We start from the raw sequence: 27,502 nt of genomic DNA on the forward strand, positions 1-27,502 counted from the left end.
AGAAAAAGTTCCTTCCACACAAAGAGTTAACTAGTTCCCTCCCTGTGAAACTGGTGTGAATCCCCTGGACTTGACTCACAGACACACAACTTGTTTACAAACAGTTAATGTACAGGATGATGAGCCTGCAGTGCATACAGCCACAATGCCACACCTAGGGCACGGTGCCAGCCAATGAGAGGCAAGAGCTGAGCATTATAAGGCACAGTTCTCTCTGCTGCAGGATAAAGAACAGCACAGGCAGCTCCAAGGATAGAGACAAATCTGCAAAGACAGCAGCTGCAAGGTGAACTTCTCTGTTCTGGTGAGTGCCAAGACTGAACAGCAATTTTACAACTTACTTTACAAAACGGTGTAATATTCAGTCTTTGTTCTAGATATGTGCAATGATGGGGAAACTGACTAATTCCTAATTGCAAACTAAGTTTTAAACAAGAATATATGCTACAGAGGTGGGCTATTATATGCTCTAATCACTTATACTGTGTATACAAGTAAATTGATTATTTTTAGCATTTATTCATGATCACTTTAGGTTTTTGTGTAAGATACAGGTTTTTAAAGGGAACCTGACACGTTGAACCTGGCGTCTGTGCTGCAGGCAGCATATTATAGTGAAGGAGGAGTTGAGCAGATTGATATATAATTTTATGGGAAAGATTCAGTAAGTATTTTATTGAAATTCCTGCTCATTCTGGGTTTGAAGTCCTATCAGTGATTGACAGTGATCTATGTACGCACAGTCATAGAGGGAAGGCTGTCCATCACTGACAGGACCACCTTGACTTCAAAGCCCAGAATGAGCAGGAATTTTAATGAATGAAATACAAGTTATATATTTTTATTGGAAAATATTCAGTATATCAGTCTGCACAGCTCCTCTTGCTCTATAACGTGGTTACATAGCATTTTCATGGTGACTGGTTACTAGGGTGGCCAGATGTCCAGCTTCCTGGCACCCTGTCCTCCGTTCAGCACATGGCCTGGACGGACACTGAGGTGTGCTCCTTTTCAGTGGTGCCATGCTTAGACATCAGCATTGAGCTGCAGGCACAAATTGAATGAGCTTTCTCTCACTCCCAATCAGTCACTAGTGCTTGCCTGGGAAGCTGGGAGAATTCAACTTGTCCTTCTGGATGTAACACTAGGTTACTTCACAACAGCCCGTAATCTCCATCTCTTTCACATACAGTATTGTGTGAGAAACAGGAGCCTGGTATTGGAGTCACAGAACAATTGTATTGCTGCCCCCACACATATCCTTTGACTATGGGGCAACCACAAGTTAGGCTACTTTCACACTCGCGTTTTGTGCGGATCCGTCATGGACGGATCCATTCAGATAATGCAACCGCCTGCATCCGTTCAGAACGGATCCATTTGTATTATCTTTAACATAGCCAAGACTGATCTGTCTTAAACACCATTGAAAGTCAATGGAGGACGGATCCGTTTTCTATCGTGCTAGATTGTGTCAGTGAAAACAGATCCGTCCCCATTGACTTACATTGTGTGCCAGGACAGATCCGTCTGGCTCAGTTTCATCAGACGGACACCAAAACGCTGCAAGCAGCGTTTTGGTGTCCGTCTCCAAAGCCGAATAGAGACTGAACTGATGCAAACTTGAGCGGATCATTTTCCATTCAGAATGCATTAGAATGCAAACTGATCAGTTTTGGACCGCCTGTGAGAGCCCTGAACGGATCTCACAAACGGAAAGCCAAAACGCGAGTGTGAAAGTAAAGTGTTCATCTTCACTGCATAGCATAGCTTGATGCCCACTGATTTCAATACACAAGACTGCTGTAGCTTTCTGCATTGAGTTGATGTTTTAAGTATTTTGTTAAAACATGAAACAATATGTATTTTTAATCGATATAAGTAAGACTTGTATTTCATCTAAATTCCTGCTCATTCTTGGCTTTATAGTCCTATCAGCGATTGACAGCGATCTAAGTATGCACAGCCAAAGAGGGAAGGCTGTCAATCACTGATAGGACCTCCTCCTTGACTTCAAAGCCCAGAATGAGCAGAGATTTAAATAAATGAAACATGTGTTTTACTGAATCTTTTCCCACATAACTATATATCAATCTGCTCAGCTCCTCCTGCTCTATAACATGCTGTCTGCAACTCAAACACCATTTTCAACCTTACAGGTTCCCTTTAACACCAGATAGTGACACATATCCTTTTTCTGATCAGTTTTTATTGCTGTTGTGAATAACAATGGGCCGTAGAAAAAGTCTGGACTGGACTCACTTTTATGAGAGAGTTTTCTAGGCATGCTCTGTGACCTGTGCAGAGGTCAGGAGAGAGTAAATATGCTGATATTGCCTATTGTGAATGGTGGATCCTGTGTTATCTATATGTACAGATGTAGTCGAGCTAAAATTGACTCTGATAACACATGGCACAGTGTTATATCGGTTATCTCATGACAAAAGCCATTGAAATCCATTTAAAAGTATTTTTTCTTACCATTCTTTTACTTAACACGTTAACCATGAAGTTTAGCTTGGCTGCATCTGTAGGTGATTGCTGTCATTCTAATCCTGTCTGTAATGATAAGGAGATAACTACTGAAAAGTGATTTGCACAGAAAAAGCTATTTCTCTATTATGCTTAGTAGCCAGTGCAAAAACTGCAAGATTTTTTTAAATATAGAAATTACAAATAATCATCAAAATTATTTAACTATGTTTAACCACTTAACCTCTTAAGCACATAGGGCGTACAGGTACGCCCTTGTGCCCTGGTACTTAAGGACACAGGGCGTACATGTACGCCCTGTGTATTTTCGATCACTGCCGTGCGGCTGGCAGTGATCGGAGCCCGGTGTCTGCTCAAATCATTGAGCAGGCACCTAGGCTAAATGCGCGGGGGGGTCCCGTGACCCCCCCATGTCGGCGATCGCGGCAAACCGCAGGTCAATTCAGACCTGCGGTTTGCTGCGATTTCTGCAGTTTCTGATCCCCGCGGTCCCTGACCGCGGGGATCAGAAACTTTAGTATTCCTAAAATATATCTGTATCCCCCCCCCCTGCACCCCTGAGTGATTTTAGCCCGGTGGGAGGTGCAGGGGGAGGGTTGCCGGCGGTGCGGGCGGTGCGGGAGGCGGGCAGTGCGGCAGGCGGGATCGCGATCTCCCGCCCGCCTCTCCATGAATAATCGTTGGCGTCTAGTGGGTATACCAGGGTGCCAGCACATTGCTGACACCCTGGTATAAACGGCTGACATCTGCGATGCAATGCCAGCCGTTTAACCCTTTCCATACCGCAGTCCATACGGACTGCTGTATGGAAAAGGTTAACAGCTCAGGGAGCTCCCTCCCTCTCCCATCGGGGGGGTTCTGTGCCTTTGCAGCCCCCCGATGGAGAGGGAGAGAGCCCCCAGACAGCCTCCCGACAGCCCCGTCCTTACCCTTCCCCGTCTGCGCAGTTCTGACCACTACTGAGCAGACGGGGAAGGTTCCCATGGCAACAGGACGCCGTCTCAGGCATCCTGCTGTCCATGGTGCTGAACAGATCTGTGCTAAAAGGCATAGATCTGTTCAGACAAAGTGTAAAATACAGTACAGTACAATATATATTGTACTGTACTGTATTATACAGACATGAGACCCACTGGATCTTCAAGAACCAAGTGGGTCTGGGTCAAAAAGAAAGTGAAAAAAAGTAAAAATCAAAAAACACATTTATCACTGATTAAAAATGAAAAAAATAAAATTCCCTACACATGTTTGGTATCGCCGCGTCCGTAACGATCTGATCTATAAAACTGTCGTGTTACTTTACCCGAACGGTGAACGCCATAAAAATAAAAAATAAAAAACTATGATGAAATATAAATTTTGCCCACCTTACTTCCCAAAAAAGGTAATAAAAGTGATCAAAAAAGTCGTATGTACGCCAAAATTGTAACAATCCAACCGTCATCTCATCCCGCAAAAATCATACCCTACCCAAGATAATCTCCCCAAAACTGAAAAAACTATGGCTCTTAGACTATGGAAACACTAAAACATGATTTTTTTTTGTTTCAAAAATGAAATCATTGTGTAAAACTTACATAAATAAAAAAAAGTATACATATTAGGTATCAACGCGTCCGTATCGACCGGCTCTATAAAAATATCACATGACCTAACCCCTCAGGTGACCACCGTAAAAAAGCAATTTTTTGTCATCTTATGTCACAAAAAGTGTAATAGCAAGCAATCAAAAAGTCATATGCACCCCAAAATAGTGCCAATCAAACCGTCATCTCATCCCGCAAAAAATGAGACCCTACCAAGGGTACTTTCACACTTGCGGCAGGACGGATCCGACATGCTGTTCACCATGTCAGATCCGTCCTGCGGCTGTTTCGCCGTGCCCCCGGGCCGCCGCTCCGTCCCCATTGACTATAATGGGGACGGGGGCGGAGCTCCGGCGCAGCACGGCGGTGCACGGCTTAAGGCCGCCGGACTAAAATTACTGCATGTCAGGTTTTTTAGTCCGGCGGCTTTCTCCGTGCACCGCCGTGCTGCGCCGGAGCTCCGCCCCCATTATAGTCAATGGGGACGGAGCGGCGGCCCGGGGGCATGGCGAAACAGCCGCAGGACGGATCCGACATGGAGAACAGCATGTCGGATCCGTCCTGCCGCAAGTGTGAAACTAGCCTTAAGATAATCGCCCAAAAACTGAAAAAAATTATGGCTCTTAGACTATGGAGACACTAAAACTTTTTTTTGTTCTAAAAATTAATTCATTGTGTAAAACTTACATAAATAAATAAAATTGTATACATATTAGGTATCGCCGCGTCCTTGACAACCTGCTCTATAAAACGACCACATGATCTAACCTGTCAGATGAATGTTGTAAATAACAAAAAAAAATGGTGCCAAAAAAGCTATTTCTTGTTACCTTGCCGCACAAAAAGTGTAATATAGAGCAACCAAAAATCATATGTACCCTAAACTAGTACCAACAAAACTGCCACCCTATCCCGTAGTTTCTAAAATGGGGTCACTTTTTTGGAGTTTCTACTCTAGGGGTGCATCAGGGGGGCTTCAAATGGGACATGGTGTCAAAAAAAACAGTCCAGCAAAATCTGCCTTCCAAAAATCGTATGGCATTCCTTTCCTTCTGCGCCCTGCCGTGTGCCCGTACAGCAGTTTACGACCACATATGGGGTGTTTCTGTAAACTACAGAATCAGGGCCATAAATAATGAGTTTTGTTTGGCTGTTAACGCTTGCTTTGTAACTGGAAAAAAAATATTAAAATGGAAAATCTGCCAAAAAAGTGAAATTTTGAAATTGTATCTCTATTTTCCATTAAATCTTGTGCAACACCTAAAGGGTTAACAAAGTTTGTAAAATCAGTTTTGAATACCTTGAGGGGTGTAGTTTCTTAGATGGGCTCACTTTTATGGAGTTTCTACTCTAGGGTGCATCAGGGGGGCTTCAAATGGGACATGGTGTAAAAAAAAACAGTCCAGCAAAATCTGCCTTCCAAAAACCGTATGGCATTCCTTTCCTTCTGCGCCCTGCCGTGTCCCCGTACAGCAGTTTACGACCACATATGGGGTGTTTCTGTAAACTACAGAATCAGGGCCATAAATATTGAGTTTTGTTTGGCTATTAACCCTTGCTTTGTAACTTGAAAAAAAATATTAAAATGGAAAATCTGCCAAAAAAGTGAAATTTTGAAATTGTATCTCTTTTTTCCATTTAATATTGTGCAACACCTAAAGGGTTAACAAACCTTGTAAAATCAGTTTTGAATACCTTGAGGGGTGTAGTTTCTTAAATGGGGTCACTTTTATGGAGTTTCTACTCTAGGGTTGCATCAGGGGGGCTTCAAATGGGACATGGTGTCAAAAAACCAGTCCAGCAAAACCTGCCTTCCAAAAACCATATGGCGCACCTTTCACTCTAAGCCCCGCTGTGTGGCCGTACAGTAGTTTACGGCCACATATGGGGTGTTTCTGTAAACGGCAGAGTCAGGGCAATAAAGATACAGTCTTGTTTGGCTGTTAACCCTTGCTTTGTTAGTGGAAAAAATGGGTTAAAATGGAAAATTAGGCAAAAAAATGAAATTCTCAAATTTCATCCCCATTTGCCAATAACTCTTGTGCAACACCTAAAGGGTTAACGAAGTTTGTAAAATCAGTTTTGAATACCTTGAGGGGTGTAGTTTATAGAATGGGGTCATTTTTGGGTGGTTTCTATTATGTAAGCCTCGCAAAGTGACTACAGAGCTGTAGTGGTCCCTAAAAATTGGGTTTTTGTAAATTTCTGAAAAATTTTAAGATTTGCTTCTAAACTTCTAAGCCTTGTAACATCCCCAAAAAATAAAATATCATTCCCAAAATAATTCAAACATGAAGTAGACATATGGGGAATGTAAATTCATCACAATTTTTAGGGTTATTACTATGTATTACAGAAGTAGAGAAACTGAAACTTTGAAATTTGCAAATTTTTCAAAATTTTTGTTAAATTAGGTATTATTTGGTGCAAAAAAAAATATTTTATGACTTCATTTTACCAGTGTCATGAAGTACAATATGTGACGAAAAAACTATCTCAGAACGGCCTGGATAAGTCAAAGCGTTTTAAAGTTATCAGCACTTAAAGTGACACTGGTCAGATTTGCAAAAAATGGCCTGGTCCTAAGGTGTAAAAAGGCTGTGTCCTTAAGGGGGACCGGGCTCATTTTCACCTTCAGGACCAGGACATTTTTTGCAAATCTGACCAGTGTCACTTTATGTGGTGATAACTTTAAAACGCTTTGACTTATCCAGGCCATTCTGAGATTTTCGTCACATATTGTACTTCATGACACTGGTAAAAATGGAGTAAAAAAAATTCATTTTAATTTATAAAAAAATACCAAATTTGCCCAAAATTTTGAAAAATTTTCAAATTTCCAAGTTTCAATTTCTCTACTTCTATAATACATATTAATACCTACAAAAATAGTTGTTACTTTACATTTCCCATATGTCTACTTCATATTAGGATCATTTTGGGAATGACATTTTATTTTTGGGGGAAGTTACAAGGCTCAGAAGTTTAGAAGTAAATCTTGAAATTTCTCAGAAATTTTCAAAAACCTTTAAAACTTTTTAAGGACCAGTTCAGGTCTGAAGTCACTTTGTGAAGCTTACATAAAAGAAACCATCCAAAAATGACCCCATTCTAGAAACTACACCTCTCAAGGCATTTTACAAACGTCATTAACCCTTTAGGTGCTCCACAAAAATTAATGGAAAATAGAGATACAATTTCAAAATTTCACTTTTTTGGTAGATTTTCCATTTTAATATTTTTTTTTCCAGTTACAAAGCAAGGGTTAACAGCCAAACAAAACTCAATATTTATGACCCTGATTCTGTAGTTTACAGAAACACCCCATATGTGCTCGTAAACTGCTGTACGGGCACACGGCAGGGCGCAGAAGGAAAGGAATGCCATACAGTTTTTGGAAGGCAGATTTTGCTGGACTGTTTGTTTTTACACCATGTCCCATTTAAAGCCCCCCTGATGAACCCCTAGAGTAGAAACTCCATAAAAGTTACCCCATCTAAGAAACTACACCCCTCAAGGTATTCAAAACTGATTTTACAAACGTCATTTACCCTTTAGGTGTTCCACAAGAATTTATGGAAAATAGAGATACAATTTTTAAATTTCACTTTTTTGGCAGATTTTCCATTTTAATATTTTTTTTCTAGTTACCAAGCAAGGGTTAACAGCCAAACAAAACTCAATATTTATGGCCCTGATTCTGTAGTTTACAGAAACCCCCCATATGTGGTTGTAAACTGCTGTACGGGCTCACGGCAGGGCGCAGAAGGAAAGGAATGCCATACGGTTTTTGGAAGGCAGATTTCGCTGGACTGTTTTTTTTAACACCATGTCCCATTTGAACCTTCCCCCCCCTGATGCACCCCTTGAGTAGAAACTCCATAAAAGTGACCCCATATAAGAAACTACACCCCTCAATGTATTCAAAACTGATTTTACAAACGTTGTTAACCCTTTAGGTGTTCCACAAGAGTTATTGGCAAATGGAGATGAAATTTCAGAATTAAAATTTTTAGGCAAATTTTCCATTTTAATCCATTTTTTCCAGTAACAAAGCAAGGGTTAACAGCCAAACAAAACTCAATATTTATGGCCCTGATTCTGTAGTTTACAGAAACCCCCCATATGTGGTCGTAAACTGCTGCACGGGCACACAGCAGGGCGCAGAAGGAAAAGAATGCCATACGGTTTTTGAAAGGCAGATTTTGCTGGACTGTTTTTTTTGACACCATGTCCCATTTGAAGCCCCCCTGATGCAACCCTAGAGTAGAAACTCCAAAAAAGTTACCCCATTTTAGAAACTACAGGATAGGGTGGAAGTTTTGTTGGTACTAGTTTAGGGTACATATGATTTTTGGTTGCTCTATATTACACTTTTTGTGAGGCAAGGTAACAAGAAATATCTGTTTTGGCACCGTTTTTTTTTTTGTTATTTACAACATTCATCTGACAGGTCAGATCATGTGGTATTTTTATAGAGCAGGTTGTCACGGACGCGGCGATATCTAATATGTATACATTTTTTTTATTTATGTAAGTTTTACACAATGATTTCATTTTTGAAACAAAGAAATAAAATGTTTTAGTGTCTCCATATTCTGAGAGCCATAGTTTTTTAAGTTTTGGGGCGATTATCTTGGGTAGGGTCTCATTTTTAGCGGGATGAGATGACGGTTTGATTGGCACTATTTTGGTGTGCATATGTCTTTTTGATTGCCTGCTATTACACATTTTGTGATGTAAGGTGACAAAAAATGGTTTATTTAGCACAGTTTTTATTTTTTATTTTTTACGGTGTTCACCTGAGGGGTTATGTCATGTGATATTTTTATAGAGCCAGTCAATACGGATGCGGCGATACCTAATATGTATACTTTTTTATTTATTTATGTACATTTTACACAATAACAGCTTTTTTAAAACAAAGAAAATGATGTTTTAGTGTCTCCATATTCTGAGCCATAGTTTTTTTTATTTTTTGGGCGATTGTCTTAGGTAGGGGCTCATTTTTTGCGGGATGAGGTGACGGTTAGATTGGTACTATTTTGGTGGGCGTACGCCTTTTTGATCGCCTGCTGTTTTACTTTTTGTGATGTAAGGTGACAAAACAATTGTTTATTTAGCACAGTTCTTATATTTTTTTTTTTACGGTGTTCATCTGAGGGGTTAGGTCATGTGATATGTTTATAGAGTTGGTCGATACGGACGCGACGATACCTAATATCTCTATATTTTCCCTATTTTTTTTTACTATTTTTTTTTACTGACCACGGCATATGAGGGGTTAATCCACCGGCATTATCGCCGATGCTGGTGGATGCAGCAGGGATCCGGCTGTCAGTAACCGCCGAATCTCTGCTGTTGATCGCGGGACCGCACGCGGGGGGGGAGGAACAACTGCAGGACGAGAACCCTCGTCCTTTAGCCCTAAGTGACGGCGATTTAGGACGAGCATTCTCGTTAAGGGGTTAAAAGAGTTTTCCAGTATTTTATAGCTGAGGACCTGTCCTCTGGATAGGCCATCAGTATCAGCTGTTTGAGAAGGCACCATTGCTCCTGTGAGCGCCATGGCCTTCTCTGTGCTTACCAAGCACAGCACCATACATTGCACAGCGGTTGTGTTAGGCATCGCGCTTACCCCCATTAACTTCTATGGGGCTGAGCTGCGCTTAGGCCACAGGACTGATGAATGTGTTGTCACTGGCCTAGGAAAAGCTGAGAGAAGGCCGTTGCGCTATTACGATCTTCGCTGCCTTCTCAAACAGCTGATCAGCGGGGGGGTTCCGGGTGTTTGACCCCTATTGATCAGATACTGATGACCTATCCTGAGGATAGAGAATACCCTGGCCACAGCAGTCATCAATAGATTAGGTTTCTGTTTGGTGTTCACATTCGCTTTAAACCAGCAATACATACTAAATATGTGACTCTCATTTTAGTTGACAAAGTCTATACAATAGAAGATGAAGCTTATCGTCATCATAGCATATGCATCTCTGTTTATTACTGGATTAGAATCGGTAAGTTTTCATCAGATGACTTGAATATTATTTAGGTTACGTTGGTCCAAAATTGCTAATACAACTTTTCCATTTAGATTTTTCATAAACACCACAAAAGACCAAAGAACACTGAAGGTAAATGTAAAGGCCATATACCATAATGTCGCAATAATTAAGCATTATTATCAGAACATTTTACAAATTAATGCATTATTTACATAGTGTGCATGGTCAGTGGCATACCTTCAATGGAGGCAGACCACGCGACTGCTTTGTGGCCCATGGGGAGGTGATGCCCTTCACTGAACTCCTTCTCTTCCCAATGTCACAACACTGCATTTTATATACAGCTGCCACTAGGAGGAGCTTAGTGCAAACAGATTATTACAGCTTCTAATTCAGTCAATTGTAACTGCATGAATTCCTAAGCACTGAGCTCCCTCCAGTGCTGGCTATAGGCAACCAACTTTGTAGTAGAAAGGAAGCAAGAGACTGCATGCATTATCACTGCATGCCAAATGGCTGGTGTGAAAACACTGAAAAATATGTTGTTCAGAATGACCGCCTAGGAAAGTCAGGAGTACGCCATACATATTAGGTGGTTTATTTTAGTGGGTTCTTTTGAAATAGTTCTAATGTATATAGTCAGCTTTAGCTATAAATTACTTTATATCACTTTACTATAGATTGCATTGTTGACAGTTCTTTGCTGGTGTAATTTCTCTCTACACAGAATGCACTTGCTTACATGGAGGAACTTGTTTACACTATGGCACCTACAGAAGATTTCATAGATGTGTCTGTCCTGTAGGGTATACTGGAAAACACTGTGAAATAGGTATTTGCATTTTTATTTTTTTTTAAACTTAGTTTAGAGTTGTTTTTACAGATTTTAGATTTTTTACTGATTCATGTAACTTAAAAATCTTTTTTGTGAGAACCATTTGCCTTGGGCTAAAGTGAAAGAATAAGATCTATCAGAGGAAAACAGGGAAAATGCTATGAAGGGAAAATATGAGGCCACAGAATATACAACTACACCAACATTTTAGAGAAAAAGACATGGACTACACATACAATATATATTGATTTATTTCTCCAAAACAAAATTTAGAAAACTGGAATTAGATTCTTAGTACAAACTTTGATCAACCTGCATAAGCTCTCTTGCCAACTTTATAGCAACCACTTTCATGTGGGTCATACAAAATCAATTTAAACATGTAAGAAATTGTTTAACCACCACCTGCCGCTTGTTCACTTCAAAGTCTAGACCTTTAGTGGGTCATCAACCATGGACACTTGAACATTCCAAAATTGTTGTCTAGAAAACATTGTTAATGTAAGAAAAAGTCGATTGTCCTAGCACAGGGTTTTAATGTGGACTACAGCTTAGATTTTTGTCCTACCAAACAAGAGAGGAATTGATTCCCTTGGCTTATTGAGACTCAGGTCTGGATTATGCTGACAATTTTTGTAACCTAAAAGACACAGGTTTAATGCTGTATTATTGTATCATTATTATTGTTTTATTGTAAGTTCTCCTAAAGGACATCCAGTATTTAGGCTAATCATAGGTACAGACGTAATAAGGTAGACAAAATACTGAAATGAAAATGTTCTTTATGAGATAGATAGATAGATAGATAAAACTTTTACTGGTTTTTATATTTACTTATTTTTGTTTCAGACTTGATTTCTAAATGTTACAAGGCCAATGGCTATCAATATAGAGGCACCGCATCTAAAACGAGTGTCGATATTGAGTGTCTGCAATGGGATTCTCCACTACTGAAAAATTTCCAAGTAAATGATCATATGAAGGATGCATTAAAGCTTGGGATAGGGAAGCACAATTACTGCAGGTAATAATATGTTCTGCTTAACAATTATACAATGAGCTATCATAAGACAACCCATAATGAAATTCATTTATGTAATTTTCCCAGGAACCCACACAATGGATTAAAACCTTGGTGTTATTTTAATGGCCCAAAAGGCATTGCAAGTATGTTCTGCAAGCTCCCCAAATGCGAGGAGAAAGAAAACACAGGTAAGTTCATAGAATGTCAAAATTTCATAATTCTAGTCTTCATTAGTACTCAATGGCATGTATCTTATGTGTATTTCTGCCTTTTCACAAAAATAATTCACCTCAGTGGCATTGCGATAAACACAGTGAACCTTTTAAAATATTGTTTAGGCTCTTCTAAATCTTTTGCACACACTAGTGCATGTAAAGTTCCAAAGTGCTTATCTCTGGACCTGATGCAGAGCATAGGTAAGAAGTCACCCAAATTTACAGAAACTTTTGCTGAAAATGTAACTAGGTATACTATGATGTAGTCAAGTTTGTTTCTAAATTATACTGTGATCTTATACTTTCTTTTATGATTATCACACAGAACCTACCTGTGGCCGTCGCCAGCACAAATTATATAAAGTAGTAGGCGGAATGAACAGCCCTGTTGAATCCCACCCATGGATAGCTACACTATACCAGGTCAATAGGAGAAACAGAAAAGAGCAGTTCTTCCAGTGTGGTGCCAGTCTTTTTAACCCCCGCTGGGTGCTTACTGCAGCTCACTGCTTTCCAGACAGGTAGGTAACTGCTGAAGTTAATTTTTGGAAGATATAGTATGTGTTGCTCAAACAACATGATGATTATTGCTTAAAACAACTTTTAAAAAAATCACAGAAAAAACTAACATAAAAACATCCTGCACAGTATGATAAATAAATTTGAGGATGTCCCTGGCCACATTAATGAAAAAAATTAAAATCACAAAAATAAGGTAATAATGCACTTAATAAAATAGATGCAAGCATTATATATAGACAAAGTCCTCACTCTGATGTGATGAAATCTGAGACACTTAGCCAATATATTTTGATCAAAACACATCTGTGCCCACCTACCAAGCGCCAAGGTGGTCTCAGGTCAGGCGGGTCCTACGCTAAACCTACCTAAGCCATTGGGCTTCTATGTTCAGGAGCACAGACGCCGCACATATGGTGTGCTGCTCCTAGTCACCTCCATGTGCATCAAGCAAGCAATGGGAGGAGGAGCAAGCGCACCTATATGTACCACCTAATCAAGGCGGTCTATTAGATAGGAAGGGCAAAGTGCAAAGGAATGCTACTCCCAGGATAAAATAGGAGCGCATTCACACTTGAAGGTGTCACTCCCTCAAGCAAATACTACATAGACCAAAAAAATTAATCACAGAAAAAACTAAGATAAAAACATCCTGCACGGTATGATAAATAAATGTGCGGATGTCCCTGGCCACATTCATGAAAAAAACAAAACTTAATAATGCACTTAATAAAATAGATGCAAGCATTATATATGGACAAAGTCTGACCTGAGACCACCTTGGCGCTTGGTAGGCGGGCACAGATGTGTTTTGATCAAAATATATTGGCTAAGTGTCTCCGATTTTATCACATCAGAGTGAGGACTTTGTCCATATATAATGCTTGCATCTATTTTATTAAGTGCATTATTATCTTATTTTTGTGATTTTTTGTTTATATTTTTTTTCAGTAAAACAACTTTGCCATTGATGGCACTTTGTAGGTCGCAGCATATATATTTAATCTGTATTTAATACAGTGGTATGCATAGCGTCATTGAAATTGTTTACCATTGTATTCAGAATCGATGAAAATGCACACATGCTTAAAATAATACCAAAAATGGTGTGTATAAGGCTTTCAAAAAAGGGTTCCAAAGAAGGCAGGTGTCTCACTATATTCTCATTGGTAAAATCTGCTGCTGTAATCCACATTAAAAAAACCATCCATGGGTTCCTATTGACTTCAATGTAAAAAACTCAACCATGTGGACATTTTTTTTCCAGCAGCCGATTTGAAAAATACTTGACAAGTGGCATGTTACTTCTTTAGAGTAGATTTGATGGTGGTTTTCCATACAAGGCAATGGCAAACGGGTTAACAAATTGATGAGTGGTAGGCATACAGTATCTGGAGTGAATTTGGCCGCATTTTCTGCACAAAAGAAAAAAGTCCTGTTTACACTTGCTAATGCCACCACTTGTCCCCATACAACATCATTGTTTTCTGGCAGCAGACTGCTATTTAGATGGCACGATCTGCTGCCAGCAAACAATGATTTAGGTGACAGCACAAATGAACAAGCCTTTCACTCATTCATTGGGTAATCAATGGCACCTTTACACAGGCAAATGATTACTAACAAGTGTTCATACGAATGCATGTTAGCTATTATGTGGCTGATGCTCGGCCAGTGTAAAGTAGTCTTAAGGCCACTTTCACACAGTCAGAGTTTGGTCAGTGATTTCCATCAGTGGAGGCTACACAGAGATAAGATATAATGGAAAGATCTGCACATGTTCTGTGCTTTTGAACTGCACCTGGTTTTGGCTCACAATCACTGATACAAATCACTGACCAAGCACTGACATGTAAAAGCGGCCTGATTTTATTGCTACTGATTTTACCACGTGAACTCAATGCTGCCTAGATACATTTCTGTGTCCTTATGTATTACACTTTGTTAGCCAAGCAGAGTAAAAGCTATCAGAAGGAAAGTTATATTTTCTGTATTCATAAAACATACACAGCGGAGATTACAAGCTGCTTAACCCACTATTTTTTCTTTAATATAGTGAGTTTCCTGAGCCAAAGGACTATATAATTATTCTAGGAAAATCTCATCTTGATGAAGAAAATGAGTACAGGGAGCAGAGATTTCTGGTGGAGAGAATAATCCGTCATCAGGACTACAGTGAGAAGACAGGCGCATTGAACAATGATATTGGTAAGAAACAGGGTGCTAACTAGAAAAGACTGGGCCCCATAGCAAATTTTTGAACGACTCCCTGAGCAGCTTCCACACAACCCCCTCTCCTGCTGGACAGGAGAAGGAGTTAAGAGTTTAGTTTATGGTATTCTGCCCGGGCCCTGCATTACCAACAGCCCCCCCCCCCCCCTTAGTGTACCACACAGTAGTTTTTCTCCCTTAGTGCTTCCCTACAGTAGAATGTTCCCTTAGTACCCTCTTCACGGTGGTCATGCACCCTTAGCTACCCCATACTGTAGTTATGCCCCCATACAGTAGTTATGCCTCATTCGCACCCCCACACAGTAGTTATACCACCGTGGGCCTCGTCTGCCAGTACACACACTGAATCCAGAGAATCCAGAGGAAAAAAAACTGGCTGGTTTTGAGAGCTCCATTTATATAAGCAGGAATATAACGCGAGTTTGTGTGTCACGTGTTTGATTTAAGTGTGTGTATAAGTGTGCGACTTTAGATTAGATGACTTCATATTCAGGGACTTCAGTGGGGGACTGCAGTAAATCAGTTTCTTATTAATGCATTATATTGTATTTTCGCTCTTGTGTAATCCCCATTTAGTATGTGTTCCATTATTGACAGCGCAGTCCAGTGCACATCTTGTCTAAAGTATGCAGTCCTGGAACAGACGGTCAAGGGTGTATATCATTGTTCAAAATGTGAGCAAATTACCCGTTTGGAATCGCAAATTGAGTATCTAAACGGGCGAGTTTCAACACTGAGAGGCGTTAACAATTTGGAAAAGAGTTTGCTGCTCACTGAGCAAGCACTCTATGGGGTAGATGTGGGGGAGGGTGATAGCGAGGAAGCTGAGGAAAGTGAGGTAGCTAGCTGGGTAACAGTTAGAAAGCGGGGTAGAGGGAAGAGTGCCAGGGAAGCTAGCCCTGATCTGTCACACCTCAACAAGTTTGCACGGTTTGCAGATGAGGGGGATGTCGGTTCAGGGACAGCACTGCTGCAGCCGGACACTTTCTCTGCCAGTCAGGGGAATGTCAGCTCCAGTAAGCAGGGGACCAGGAGAGCAGGGCAGGGCAGACAGGTGCTGGTAGTGGGAGACTCAATTATTAGGGGTACAGAAAGGGCAATCTGTCACAAAGACCGTGATCGCCGAACAATGTGTTGTCTTCCTGTCACTAGAGTTCGACACATCGCGGATCGGGTTGATAGATTACTGGGAGGGGCTGGAGAAGACCCAGTGGTCATGGTCCATATCGTAACCAATGACAAAGTTAGAGGAAGGTGGAGAGTCCTTAAAAATAATTTTAGGGATTTAGGTCAAAAGCTTAGGGCAAGGACCTCAAAGGTAGTGTTTTCCAAAATACTGCCTGTACCACGAGCCACACAAGAAAGGCAGCGGGAGATTAGAGAGGTTAACAAGTGGCTCAAGACTGGTGTAGGAAGGAGGGGTTTGGGTTCCTGGAGAACTGGGCAGACTTCTCTGTCAGCTACAGGCTCTATCGCAATGTGGAAGGCGCCGCTATGTTGGGGGGAAAGATGGCTAGAAGGTTGGAGGATTGTTTAAACTAGAGAATGGGGGAGGATATTTACATTATAGTATGTGAAGGTAGTGCAGATAGAGACCGGGGCAAGGTAGTGGGACTGGGGGAGGAATGGAAGGAGGGACTAGAACAGTTCAAAAGGAAAGGTGTAGGGTAAAAAATATGCATAAACCTCTTAATTGTATGTATACTAATGTCAGAAGCCTGACTAATAAAACTGGGGAATTGGAATTAGTGATGTGCGAGGAGGACTATGACATAGTGGGAATAACTGAGACATGGCTGGTTGATAACTTTGACTGGGCAGTTAATGTACAAGGTTACAGTCTGTTTAGAAAGGATCGTCAAAACCGGAGAGGGGGAGGGGTCTGCCTTTATGTAAAGTCCTGTCTAAAGCTCACAGTCCAAGAAGATATAAGTGAGGGACATGAAAATGTGGAGTCACTGTGGGTAGAAATGGAGGCAATAATAATAATAAATTACTAATAGGAGTTTATTATAAACCACCTAATATACCAGAGTCCAGAGAAAATCTACTACTAAACGAGAAAGACGAGGCAGCAAATCATAATGAGGTGGTTGTTATGGGGGAATTCAACTACCCAGATATAGACTGGGAAACTGAAAGCTGTACATCTCATAAAGGAAACAGGTTCTTGGCAATAACCAAAGACAATTACTTTTCCCAACTGGTTCAGGACCCGACTAGAGGGACGTCCATACTGGACTTAGTATTAACCAATAGACCTGACAGAACAGTAGATGTGCAGGTTGGGGGACACCTGGGAAATAGTGACCATAAAGTAATAACCTTCCAATTATCCTTCAAAAAAGCACTTCTACAGGGAGGAACAAAAATACCAAACTTCAAAAAAGCTAAATTTAGCCAACTAAGAGAGGCCATAGGCATAACTAACTGGGACAAAGTCCTCAAGAATAAAAATACAGCCACAAAATGGGATATTTTTAAAAGCATCCTAAAATCTAATTGTGAGAGGTACATACCTTATAGGAATAAAAGGTTAAGGAACAAGAAAAAAACAATGTGGATAAATAGAACTATAAATAAAGCAATAAATGGCAAAAAGAAAGCATTTAAATCACTAAAACAGGAGGGCCCAGGAAAAGCCAGGAAGCACTGAAAAACTATAAGGAAAAAAAATTGAATATGTAAAAAACAAATAAAAGCCACCAAACTAGAGACCGAGAGATTAATTGCCAAAGAGAGCAAAACTAACCCTAAAATGTTCTTCAATTATACAAACCGGATTCCAAAAAAGTTGGGACACTAAACAAATTGTGAATAAAAACTGAATGCAATGATGTGGAGATGGCAAATGTCAATATTTTATTTGTAATAGAACGTAGATGACAGATCAAACGTTTAATCCGAGTAAATGTATCATTTTAAAGGAAAAATATGTTGATTCCAATTTTCACGGTGTCAACAAATCCCCAAAAAGTTGGGACAAGTAGCAATAAGAGGCTGGAAAAAGTAAATTTGAGCATAACGAAGAGCTGGAAGACCAATTAACACTAATTAGGTCAATTGGCAACATGATTGGGTATAAAAAGAGCTTCTCAGAGTGGCAGTGTCTCTTAGAAGCCAAGATGGGTAGAGGATCACCAATTCCCACAATGTTGCGCAGAAAGATAGTGGAGCAATATCAGAAAGGTGTTACCCAGCGAAAAATTGCAAAGACTTTGCATCTATCATCATCAACTGTGCATAACATCATCCGAAGATTCAGAGAATCTGGAACAATCTCTGTGCGTAAGGGTCAAGGCCGTAAAACCATACTGGATGCCCGTGATCTCCGGGCACTTAAACGACACTGCACCACAAACAGGAATGCTACTGTAAAGGAAATCACAGAATGGGCTCAGGAATACTTCCAGAAACCATTGTCAGTGAACACAATCCACCGTGCCATCCGCCGTTGCCAGCTGAAACTCTACAGTGCAAAGAAGAAGCCATTTCTAAGCAAGATCCACAAGCTCAGGCGTTTCACTGGGCCAGGGATCATTTAAAATGGAGTTTGGCAAAATGGAAGACTGTTCTGTGGTCAGACGAGTTACGATTCGAAGTTCTTTTTGGAAATCTGGGAAGCCATGTCATCCGGACCAAAGAGGACAAGGACAACCCAAGTTGTTATCAACGCTCAGTTCAGAAGCCTGCATCTCTGATGGTATGGGGTTGCATGAGTGCGTGTGGCATGGGCAGCTTGCATGTCTGGAAAGGCACTATCAATGCAGAAAAATATATTCAGGTTCTAGAACAACATATGCTCCCATCCAGACGTCATCTCTTTCAGGGAAGACCCTGCATTTTTCAACAAGATAATGCCAGACCACATTCTGCATCAATCACAACATCATGGCTGCGTAGGAGAAGGATCCGGGTACTGAAATGGCCAGTCTGCAGTCCAGATCTTTCACCTATAGAGAACATTTGGCGCATCATAAAGAGGAAGGTGCAACAAAGAAGGCCCAAGACGATTGAACAGTTAGAGGCCTGTATTAGACAAGAATGGGAGAGCATTCCTATTTCTAAACTTGAGAAACTGGTCTCCTCGGTCCCCAGACGTCTGTTGAGTGTTGTAAGAAGAAGGGGAGATGCCACACAGTGGTGAAAATGGCCTTGTCCCAACTTTTTTGGGATTTGTTGACACCATGAAATTCTGATTCAACATATTTTTCCCTTAAAATTGTACATTTTTTCAGTTTAAACTTTTGTTCCGTGATTTATGTTCTATTCTGAATAAAATATTAGAAGTTGGCACCTCCACATCATTGCATTCAGTTTTTATTCACGATTTGTATAGTGTCCCAACTTTTTTGGAATCCGGTTTGTATAAATGGTAAAAATTATAAATCTTAAGATGTCGGCCCTCTACAGAGCAATGAGGGGGGAGTTGCAGAGAACGATGAGGAGAAAGCAAAGCTATTAAATATTTTTTTCTCCACTGTCTTCACTGAGGAAAATAAACTGTCAGATGAAATGCAGAATGTAAAAGTAAATTCCCCATTAAAAGTGTCCTGTCTGACCCAGAAAGAAGTACAACAGGGACTTAAAATAGACAAATTGCCAAGACCAGATGGCATTCACCCCCGTATCCGAAGAGAATTAAGTAATGTCATAGCCAGACCCTTATTTCTGATATCTACGGACTCTATACTGACAGGGAGTGTTCCACAGGATTGGCGCATAGCAAATGTGGTGCCAATATTTAAAAAGGGTCCAAAAACAGAGCCCGGAAACTATAGGCCAGTAAGTTTAACATCTGTTGTGGGTAAACTGTGGGTAAAGGTTTTCTAAGAGATGCTATCTTGGAGGATCTCAATGAAAATAAGCAAATAATGCCACATCAGCATGGCTTCATGAGTGATCGGTCATGTGAAACTAATTTAGTTTATATGAGGAGGTAAGTTTTAGACTTGACAGTGGTGAATCAATGGAAGTCTTATATCTTGACTTCTCCAAAGCATTTGACACTGTACCACATAAAAGGTTAGTATATAAAATGAGAATGCTTGGACTGGGAGAAAATGTCTGTATGTGGGTAAGTAACTGGTTATTAATGGTACACACTCAGATTGGGTCACTGTCACTAGTGGAGTACCTCAGGGGTCAGTATTGGGCCCTATTCTCTTCAATATATTTATTAATGATTTTGTAGAAGGCTTGCACAGTAAAATATAAATTTTTGTAGATTACACTAAACTGTGTAAAGTAATTAACACTGAAGAGGACAATATACTGCTACAGATGGATCTGGATAGATTAGAGGCTTGGGCAGATAAGTGGCAGATGAGGTTTAACACCGACAAATGTAAGGTTATGCACATGGGAAGGGCTAATGCAAATCACCCGTACATACTAAATAGTAAAACACTCGGTAACACTGACATGGAAAAGGACCTAGGAATTTTAATAAACAGCAAACTAAGCAGAAAAAAACTGTGTCAGGGAGCTGCTGCCGAGGCCAATAAGATAATGGGTTGCATCAAAAGGGGCATAGATGCCCATTATGAGAACATAGTCCTACCACTTTACAAATCACTAGTCAGACCACACATGGAGTACTGTGTACAGTTCTGGGCTCCTGTGAACAAGGCAGACATAGCAGAGATGGAGAGGGTCCATCATCTATTTATCCCCAGGACTGTGACGAGGGGACACCCTCTGCGTCTGGAGGAAAGAAGGTTTGTACACAAACATAGAAAAGGATTCTTTACGGAAAGAGCAGTGAGACTATGGAGCTTTCTGCCTGAGGAGGTGGTGATGGTAAAATAAAATAATTCAAGAAGGGCTTGGATGAATTTCTGGAGTGTAATAATATTACAGGCTATAGCTAGAGAGGGGTCGTTGATCCAGGGAGTTATTCTGATTGCCTGATTGGAGTCGGGAAGGATTTTTTCCCCCCTTAAGTGGGGAAAATCGGCTTTTACCTTAAAGGATTTTTTGTTGTTTTTTTTCCCTCTGGATCAACTTTCAGGATAACAGGCCAAACTGGATGGACAAATGTCTTTTTCGGCCTTATATACTATGTTACTATGTTAGTTCCACCATTGGTAAGAAAACAAAAGTGAGCTAAAGTAATGCTATTATTTGCAATGCATTAAATTACAACAAAAATAAATATCTTCATTTAGCATTGGTGAAGATTCGTTCAGAGTCAGGACAATGTGCTTCCATGTCTGACTATGTGCAAACCATATGCCTGCCATCAAATGATCTGAATTTTAGAGATGGTGCTCACTGTGAGATTGCTGGGTTTGGAAAAGAGGCTTATGGTAAGTGAATTTAAGATTTCTTTTACTTTAGTTAATAGCATATAGCTATAATAAAAATATTCTAAGATTCTAAAAAGAAAAGGCAAGCTGTTTCTTAATTTATTTTAATCATATAGTGACCAAAACTAAATCTACTTTACAAGAACATAGTAGATTATTTACTGATTGAGTAAGCCACTACTAGTGTTAAAGAGAATGGCCAATTTGCAAGAATTATGGCAGATATGTTGTAATGTATTTCTTGTGAGACATACATCTGTCTGTCGCACAAAATTTTACCCCCAACATGCTGTACAAGGCCCTTGAGTCCCCATCTGTGGGCTACATAAACATCAGTACATGACCCCTGCTGCATTGGTAAAGTAAAAGATACTGGTGGTGGTAGGATTCAACCACATCACCACTGTCTATGCTGTACCTGGATGGATGCTCTTCTTGAGCATGCGCTGAATGGTAAGTGAACTGTTCTGTGGAAAGGCAGAAGACAATTTGTCCAGGGGCAGCAAAGGCAGCAAAAGTTATGTGGGTTAATCAAAACACTACCACAATTGTATACCCTACTGATGCAGTGGGGGACTAGTACTGATATTTTTCAACTCTTCACAATATTGAAACCGCGCTGCTCTCCAATAGCTCCACTCAGACCACTTCAGCATGTGCCGACATTCATCAATACGCCAATTACTGTTTTATTGCCACACATCTATTCGCCTCTCCTATATTTGTCAAGACCAGATAGGCAAAGATAGTGAAGCACCGCAATGAGTGTTAATCTCAAACCAGCTTTTATTATACTCACAAACTTGAGAGGAATGCAGGCATATCAAACAATTTGACCGGTTTCCCGTCTATCACTCGACTCGGGTTTCACCTTCGCTTCGTCAGCGGTGCATATCCCGCCCATCAAGGGCGTGTTTTTTTTATACAGGTTTGGGTCCTCCTTCCACCTACCTAACATCCTCTTAAAAATACATGATTAGGATGATAAAAAGCATACTAAAAATTCATTATTATATATTGTCAAACAAAATCTCATCCCCTCTTAACAAACAAGATTTTGTTTGACAATATTCGTATAGATGTAAAAATTATGAATTTTTTGTATGCTTTTTATCATCTTAATCGTTTATTTTTAGGTTTTAAATATTTGTTTTAACGCATAACGCATTAAGTTGCGAAATAGGCTCAATAAACACAGATCAAACATTAAGAAAAAGTATCTAAAACACAGCGTATCCAGACACGCGACAGAACATCATGAGGTTAGCTCAGCTGGGTTTAATGTGACACCGATTGAACAAATCCCGATTCACCTACATAAGGACATCCAGTACATTAGATGCAGAGAAATGTACTGGATTTTCAAATTGAATAGTTTGAACCCCTATGGTCTCAACGAAGCGTTTGATATTAATTTATAAAGATATTAATATCTCTCGGTCCGGACAGAATGAACATTTACTACATTTATATTTGTCTATTTTTATATAAATTTTTATTTTTATTTTTATATTTCCAAGAGGAAGATAATTAGCAACTTGTTTCATATACACAAACATAGTACACTTCTACATATGTACTTTCTGTGTAAATTTCCATACATAGCATGGGGTCATTTTATTTAGGATTTTTATTATGAATATCTATTTAGTGGGCAACTAATTTATTCCTTATTTTCCTTTCCCCCCCCCTCCTCTTTGTCCTTATAAATTAGAGAACTATGGGAAATGAGTATGTCCCACGATATATATATATACATCGATATATGACCTATTTATTATGACCATGCATTTTACCATGGCTTTGCATTCTACTTATTTATTAAGGTTACCTTTCTCTATTCCCCCTGCCCTTATCAATAAGTGAACTATGGGTCATCATGTGTATACCCCATATATATTCACATACTATCTATATTATATAATGCCCATGTTTCCAATATCAATTTATATATGGAGGTTTCCTCCTCTCTTTTGAACTTATATTTATTCCCATTCTCTCATAATTCTTATTGCCATTGGTTTCTATATATTTTTTCCAATGGCCCCTTTAGATAACTCTGACAAGGGCTATACACTTCCTATGTCATCGCTGGATCGCCTTGGTTACCGATAGTGTTACCCAGATGTAAGCATCGTGCTCTTTGTAGATGCACACCTGCTGCTATGGTTACTAGCCATGTGATCGCAAGGTTTGCGATCAGATGACCTTCCTGCCTCTCAAGCGATGTAGGGAAACAGATCGCATGCCTTAGCGCTCTGATGTCAGTGAAACTCTCTGCCGGTGTTCCAGAATTTTCTGCTACCCGGAATTTTTTGCTACCCACGTCACTTCCGGTAGTGACGTGGGAGGTGTGTCTCTCACCTCGGCTTCTCATTGGCTCTGCCGGGGGTTTGTCGGCGCAGGCGCGGAGGATTCACCCATAGCGTGAACGCGCCGAGGGTAGCAGAAAACTCCGGCCCACTGCGCATGCGCGAAGAAGATCGACCGAAGGTAGCAGAAAATTCCGGCTTTGCGCATGCGCAGTGGGCCGGAATTTTCTGGTACCTTCGGCTCCTACTGCGCCTCCGCCGAGCCGTCTTTTTTAGCGAGCCGAAGGTAGCAGAACATTCCGGCCCACTGCGCATGCACGAAAAAGGACGGTTTGGCGCAGTAGCGCCGAGTCAGTTAATAAAGTTTAACAAAATGCAAATATCTAGACCTCTTCAGCACCTCTGTGACGTTTACTTGACAGTATTAGGTCTATATTGTGGAAGATAGTTTTAAGGAAATGAAATAAAGATTTAAAATGTTATATTAGTCAGCACTTCAAGCTAGACGTAATGTGGTCTGAGTGACCAATTAATAAAAATACTGTCAAGTAAACGTCACAGAGGTGCTGAAGAGGTCTAGATATTTGCATTTTGTTAAACTTTAATGTTAACTGGACTCGGCGCTACTGCGCCTGCGCCAAACAGTCTTTTTTTTGCGCATGCGTAGTGGGCCAGAATGTTCTGCTACCTTCGGCTCGCTAAAAAAAAAGACGGCTCGGCCAGGCGCAGTAGGAGCCGAAGGTAGCAGAAAATTCCGGCCCACTGCGCATGCGCGAAGACGGAATTTTCTGCTACCTTCGGTCGGTCTTCTTCGCGCATGCGCAGTGGGACGGAGTTTTCTGCTACCCTCGGCGCATTCACGCTATGGGCGAATCCTCCGCGCCTGCGCAGACAAACCCCCGGCAGAGCCAATGAGAAGCCGAGGTGAGAGACACACCTCCCACGTCACTACCGGAAGTGATGTGGGTAGCAAAAAATTCCGGGTAGCAGAAAATTCCGGAACACCAGCCCGGCTCCATCACGTGATCGCAGAGAGGCGGTCATGTGACCCGGCTCGAGAATACTTTCATTAGCTTTACATATTTCTTCATATCGTTTTAACTGATACATTAATAGATTGGCGGTTTTTTATACTTATATAAACATCTGTTTAACGCTAGTTAATACTATTACCTAATAACCTGATGAAGGGGACACTGAGCCCCGAAACACATTGTTCTATGTACATATGGTATTTATGAAATAAAGAAGATTCACCTATCAAGACCTGCTTTACCAGTGATTTTGCGCCTGACCAGAACTTCCTTTCCTACAAGAAATACATTATAACATAATCTGCCATAATTCTTACAAATTGGCCATCTCTTTAATACTCTGTGCTATAATGTACTGTATATCCTCTAAAACATTGGCAAAAGGCTTACACTGTGATATACTTCTTCTCTGCAGATAGCCATAGATTCTCTGAAACTCTCAAGTCCACATCAGTTCAGCTCATATCACAGGACATGTGCCAATCACCTGATTACTATGGGAAATTAATCAATAACAACATGCTCTGTGCTGGAGACCCCAACTGGAAGGTTGATGCTTGCAAGGTAAGATCTTGATGACAATACTGTATGTATACCTAATTAATAGAAGTGAGTGCTACATGTAAACATAGAATATATTCCCTGAACATATTGTTACCCTAGATTGGCGCTCGAAGACTATACAAACACTGGCTTTGCAGCATTTCTTGGATTGAAATTACATCATATTTTAAGATCATTCTCTGCCTAAATTTACAGATATAAAACTTTAATAGCATAGTTGAGGTGGTGAATGACAAGGTATAATCGCTGCTAAGCTGATTACTACTCCACAGCTCTCACCACAGCGACCATTTATTTTGTAGAAAAACCACGGCACTCCAATCATATGTGCAGTTATATCAAAGCGTCTTTATTTTCCATTGTGCTGGAAGGAATGAAGTGACTTCCTCCAGCGCAATGCACATTTACCTGCAATGTACAATACTCTTCTGGAATAGGCTGTGAACAAGGTGTGGAACAAGACTGAAATGCTGGCCTCAAAGTACTATTTGAGATGGATGGAAAATAATGGCACTTTGATTTAATTGCATATATCATTGGAGTGCCATGGTTTAAAAAAAATAAAAAAAATTGGATTGAGGAAGAGTTTCCCTACCACTGGGACCAAGAACCAGAGTGCTAAACAAGTATTACACATAGTGACCATTTAGGACTGGTTGCTATGTACACATTGCCTGCAAACCAAAGACTTCCATATAGGATTTATCACACAGCACTTGTCTAGTGACCAGTGTCATATCTTTGTACAAATAAATTCACAGAAACATTTTCAATTTAAAAATGTAATTGGTTCCAATGTTTTTTTTCTTGCTTTTTGTAGGGTGACTCTGGTGGCCCTCTTGTGTGTCAGCACAGTGGAAAAATGGTGTTGTATGGCATAATAAGCTGGGGGGAAGAGTGTGCCAAGAAGAACAGGCCTGGCGTGTACACTCGAGTGACAAACTACGTGCAGTGGATACAGGACAACATGGCTGAAGCTAACAATGTGAGAGATAATGCTATCCCTATCCCTAAATAACCAGCCAGCTCTGTTAACTTGGAATATACATAAGAAAGCAAACAAAGAAGGGGAGCGTAAGTTCAGTTTGTATGACCGATGTGCAGTTACCAACTGTGCAAGCATTTGTAAAGTAGCAACAGTTTATTTATTAGTCATGAAGGATTAGTGTATATTTTGTACTTTCATCAGATTGTTTAGAACAGGGGTCAGCAACCTTCCACACTCCAGCTGCTGTAAAATTACAACTCCCAGCATGCTGTATTCACTTCTATAGTAGCAGTCGAGCAACTGTGCATGTTGGGAAATGTAGTTTCACACTCTTGGTTTAGAAGTAGTACAAGAGCTTATAGACCTTACTAGCCAACATCTGAGCTGTCAGGTATGGTGCTCAGTCATATGTTTTACTAAGGTTCCGGATTTGTCATTCTCTTAGCTCTGAAGGCCTACAAACACACCATTTTCTGTGGTTGCCATATTTATGTTTATATACTTCCAGCTTTATCACAGGGTATACAGACAAAGGGAGACATGAATCTGAACAACTTTTAACAAGAAAGTTGAGCATTTATCCTGTATGCTTCCCATTACATAAATTGCCTTATATGACCTTATAGCCTTATTGCCTTATAGTACCATGGTTCCTCAGGTACGGTTAATATATAAACAGCGACTTTAGGGTTTATTTCAATCTTCCAATAACCTAAATTAGGTTTATGTAACTTCCTAAATGTTATACATAATGATTGTGAAAACAGGTTCCATCCTTATCAAGTTACAGTTTAATTTTACTCCATTTGCACTGATTTCTTGTTGGTTCCCTTTACTGTTCAAAGAATTTTTTTTATATTTTTCTGCCTAGATTTTAAACTCAATAGCAATACTGGACTACTTTTTAGTTCTTGGCCACAGAAAGTGCAATCATTTTGCTTTTTTAGTATCAATCACTTTGGTGAAAGCAGAACTGGGCATGTTGGAATACATCCTTATTACTTCAGGAGATCATTTCTGCCATGCTTAATCCCCTCTCCAAAGATTCAAGTTACCTTAGATATGTGGTTGGCTTATAGCCAGGATAGGTTTGGTAACATTCTTGGTGAAAAACATTTCATTAAAAGGCTTCTCCAATGAACATATGCCCTATACACAAGATAGGGGATACAAGTCTGGTTAGTGGGAGTCCAAGTACTGAAACCCCTGCCCAATACAGGAATGGAGGTTTCATGTTAAGTGGAGCGGCGGTTGCTCATGTCTGCTGCCTCTCGATTCAATACTAAGGAACTCCGGAGATAGTCAAGCAATGTATTCTGCAGTTTTCAACAGTTCTATATAGTTAAATGGAGTGGCAGGGGACATACAGTATTTGACTTCT

The 27,502-nt window shown here is 40.3% G+C and overlaps 1 protein-coding gene and 1 long non-coding RNA gene across 2 annotated transcripts; one reads left to right on the forward strand and one right to left on the reverse strand.

The window, feature by feature from the left end:
- Positions 1–222: 222 nt before the first annotated feature.
- PLAU (plasminogen activator, urokinase) lies at positions 223–26,887 on the forward strand. Its single transcript, XM_040437699.1, has 11 exons — positions 223–304; positions 10,019–10,099; positions 10,177–10,216; positions 10,815–10,919; positions 11,772–11,946; positions 12,031–12,134; positions 12,487–12,682; positions 14,737–14,888; positions 21,083–21,223; positions 24,985–25,133; positions 25,954–26,887. The coding sequence occupies exons 2-11, from the start codon at positions 10,043–10,045 to the stop codon at positions 26,149–26,151; spliced, it is 1,317 nt and encodes a 438-aa protein (XP_040293633.1). The 5' UTR covers positions 223–304; positions 10,019–10,042; the 3' UTR covers positions 26,152–26,887.
- On the reverse strand, positions 16,000–27,019 carry LOC121005133. Its single transcript, XR_005779875.1, has 3 exons — positions 26,887–27,019; positions 25,553–25,556; positions 16,000–16,013 (listed from the first exon to the last, which is right to left on the reverse strand). It is a non-coding gene; the product is annotated as an uncharacterized LOC121005133 (long non-coding RNA).
- Between the last annotated feature and the right edge of the window lie 483 nt (positions 27,020–27,502).

The sequence above is a fragment of the Bufo bufo genome, chromosome 6 (assembly GCF_905171765.1).
Source record: "Bufo bufo chromosome 6, aBufBuf1.1, whole genome shotgun sequence".
NCBI lineage: Eukaryota > Metazoa > Chordata > Amphibia > Anura > Bufonidae > Bufo > Bufo bufo.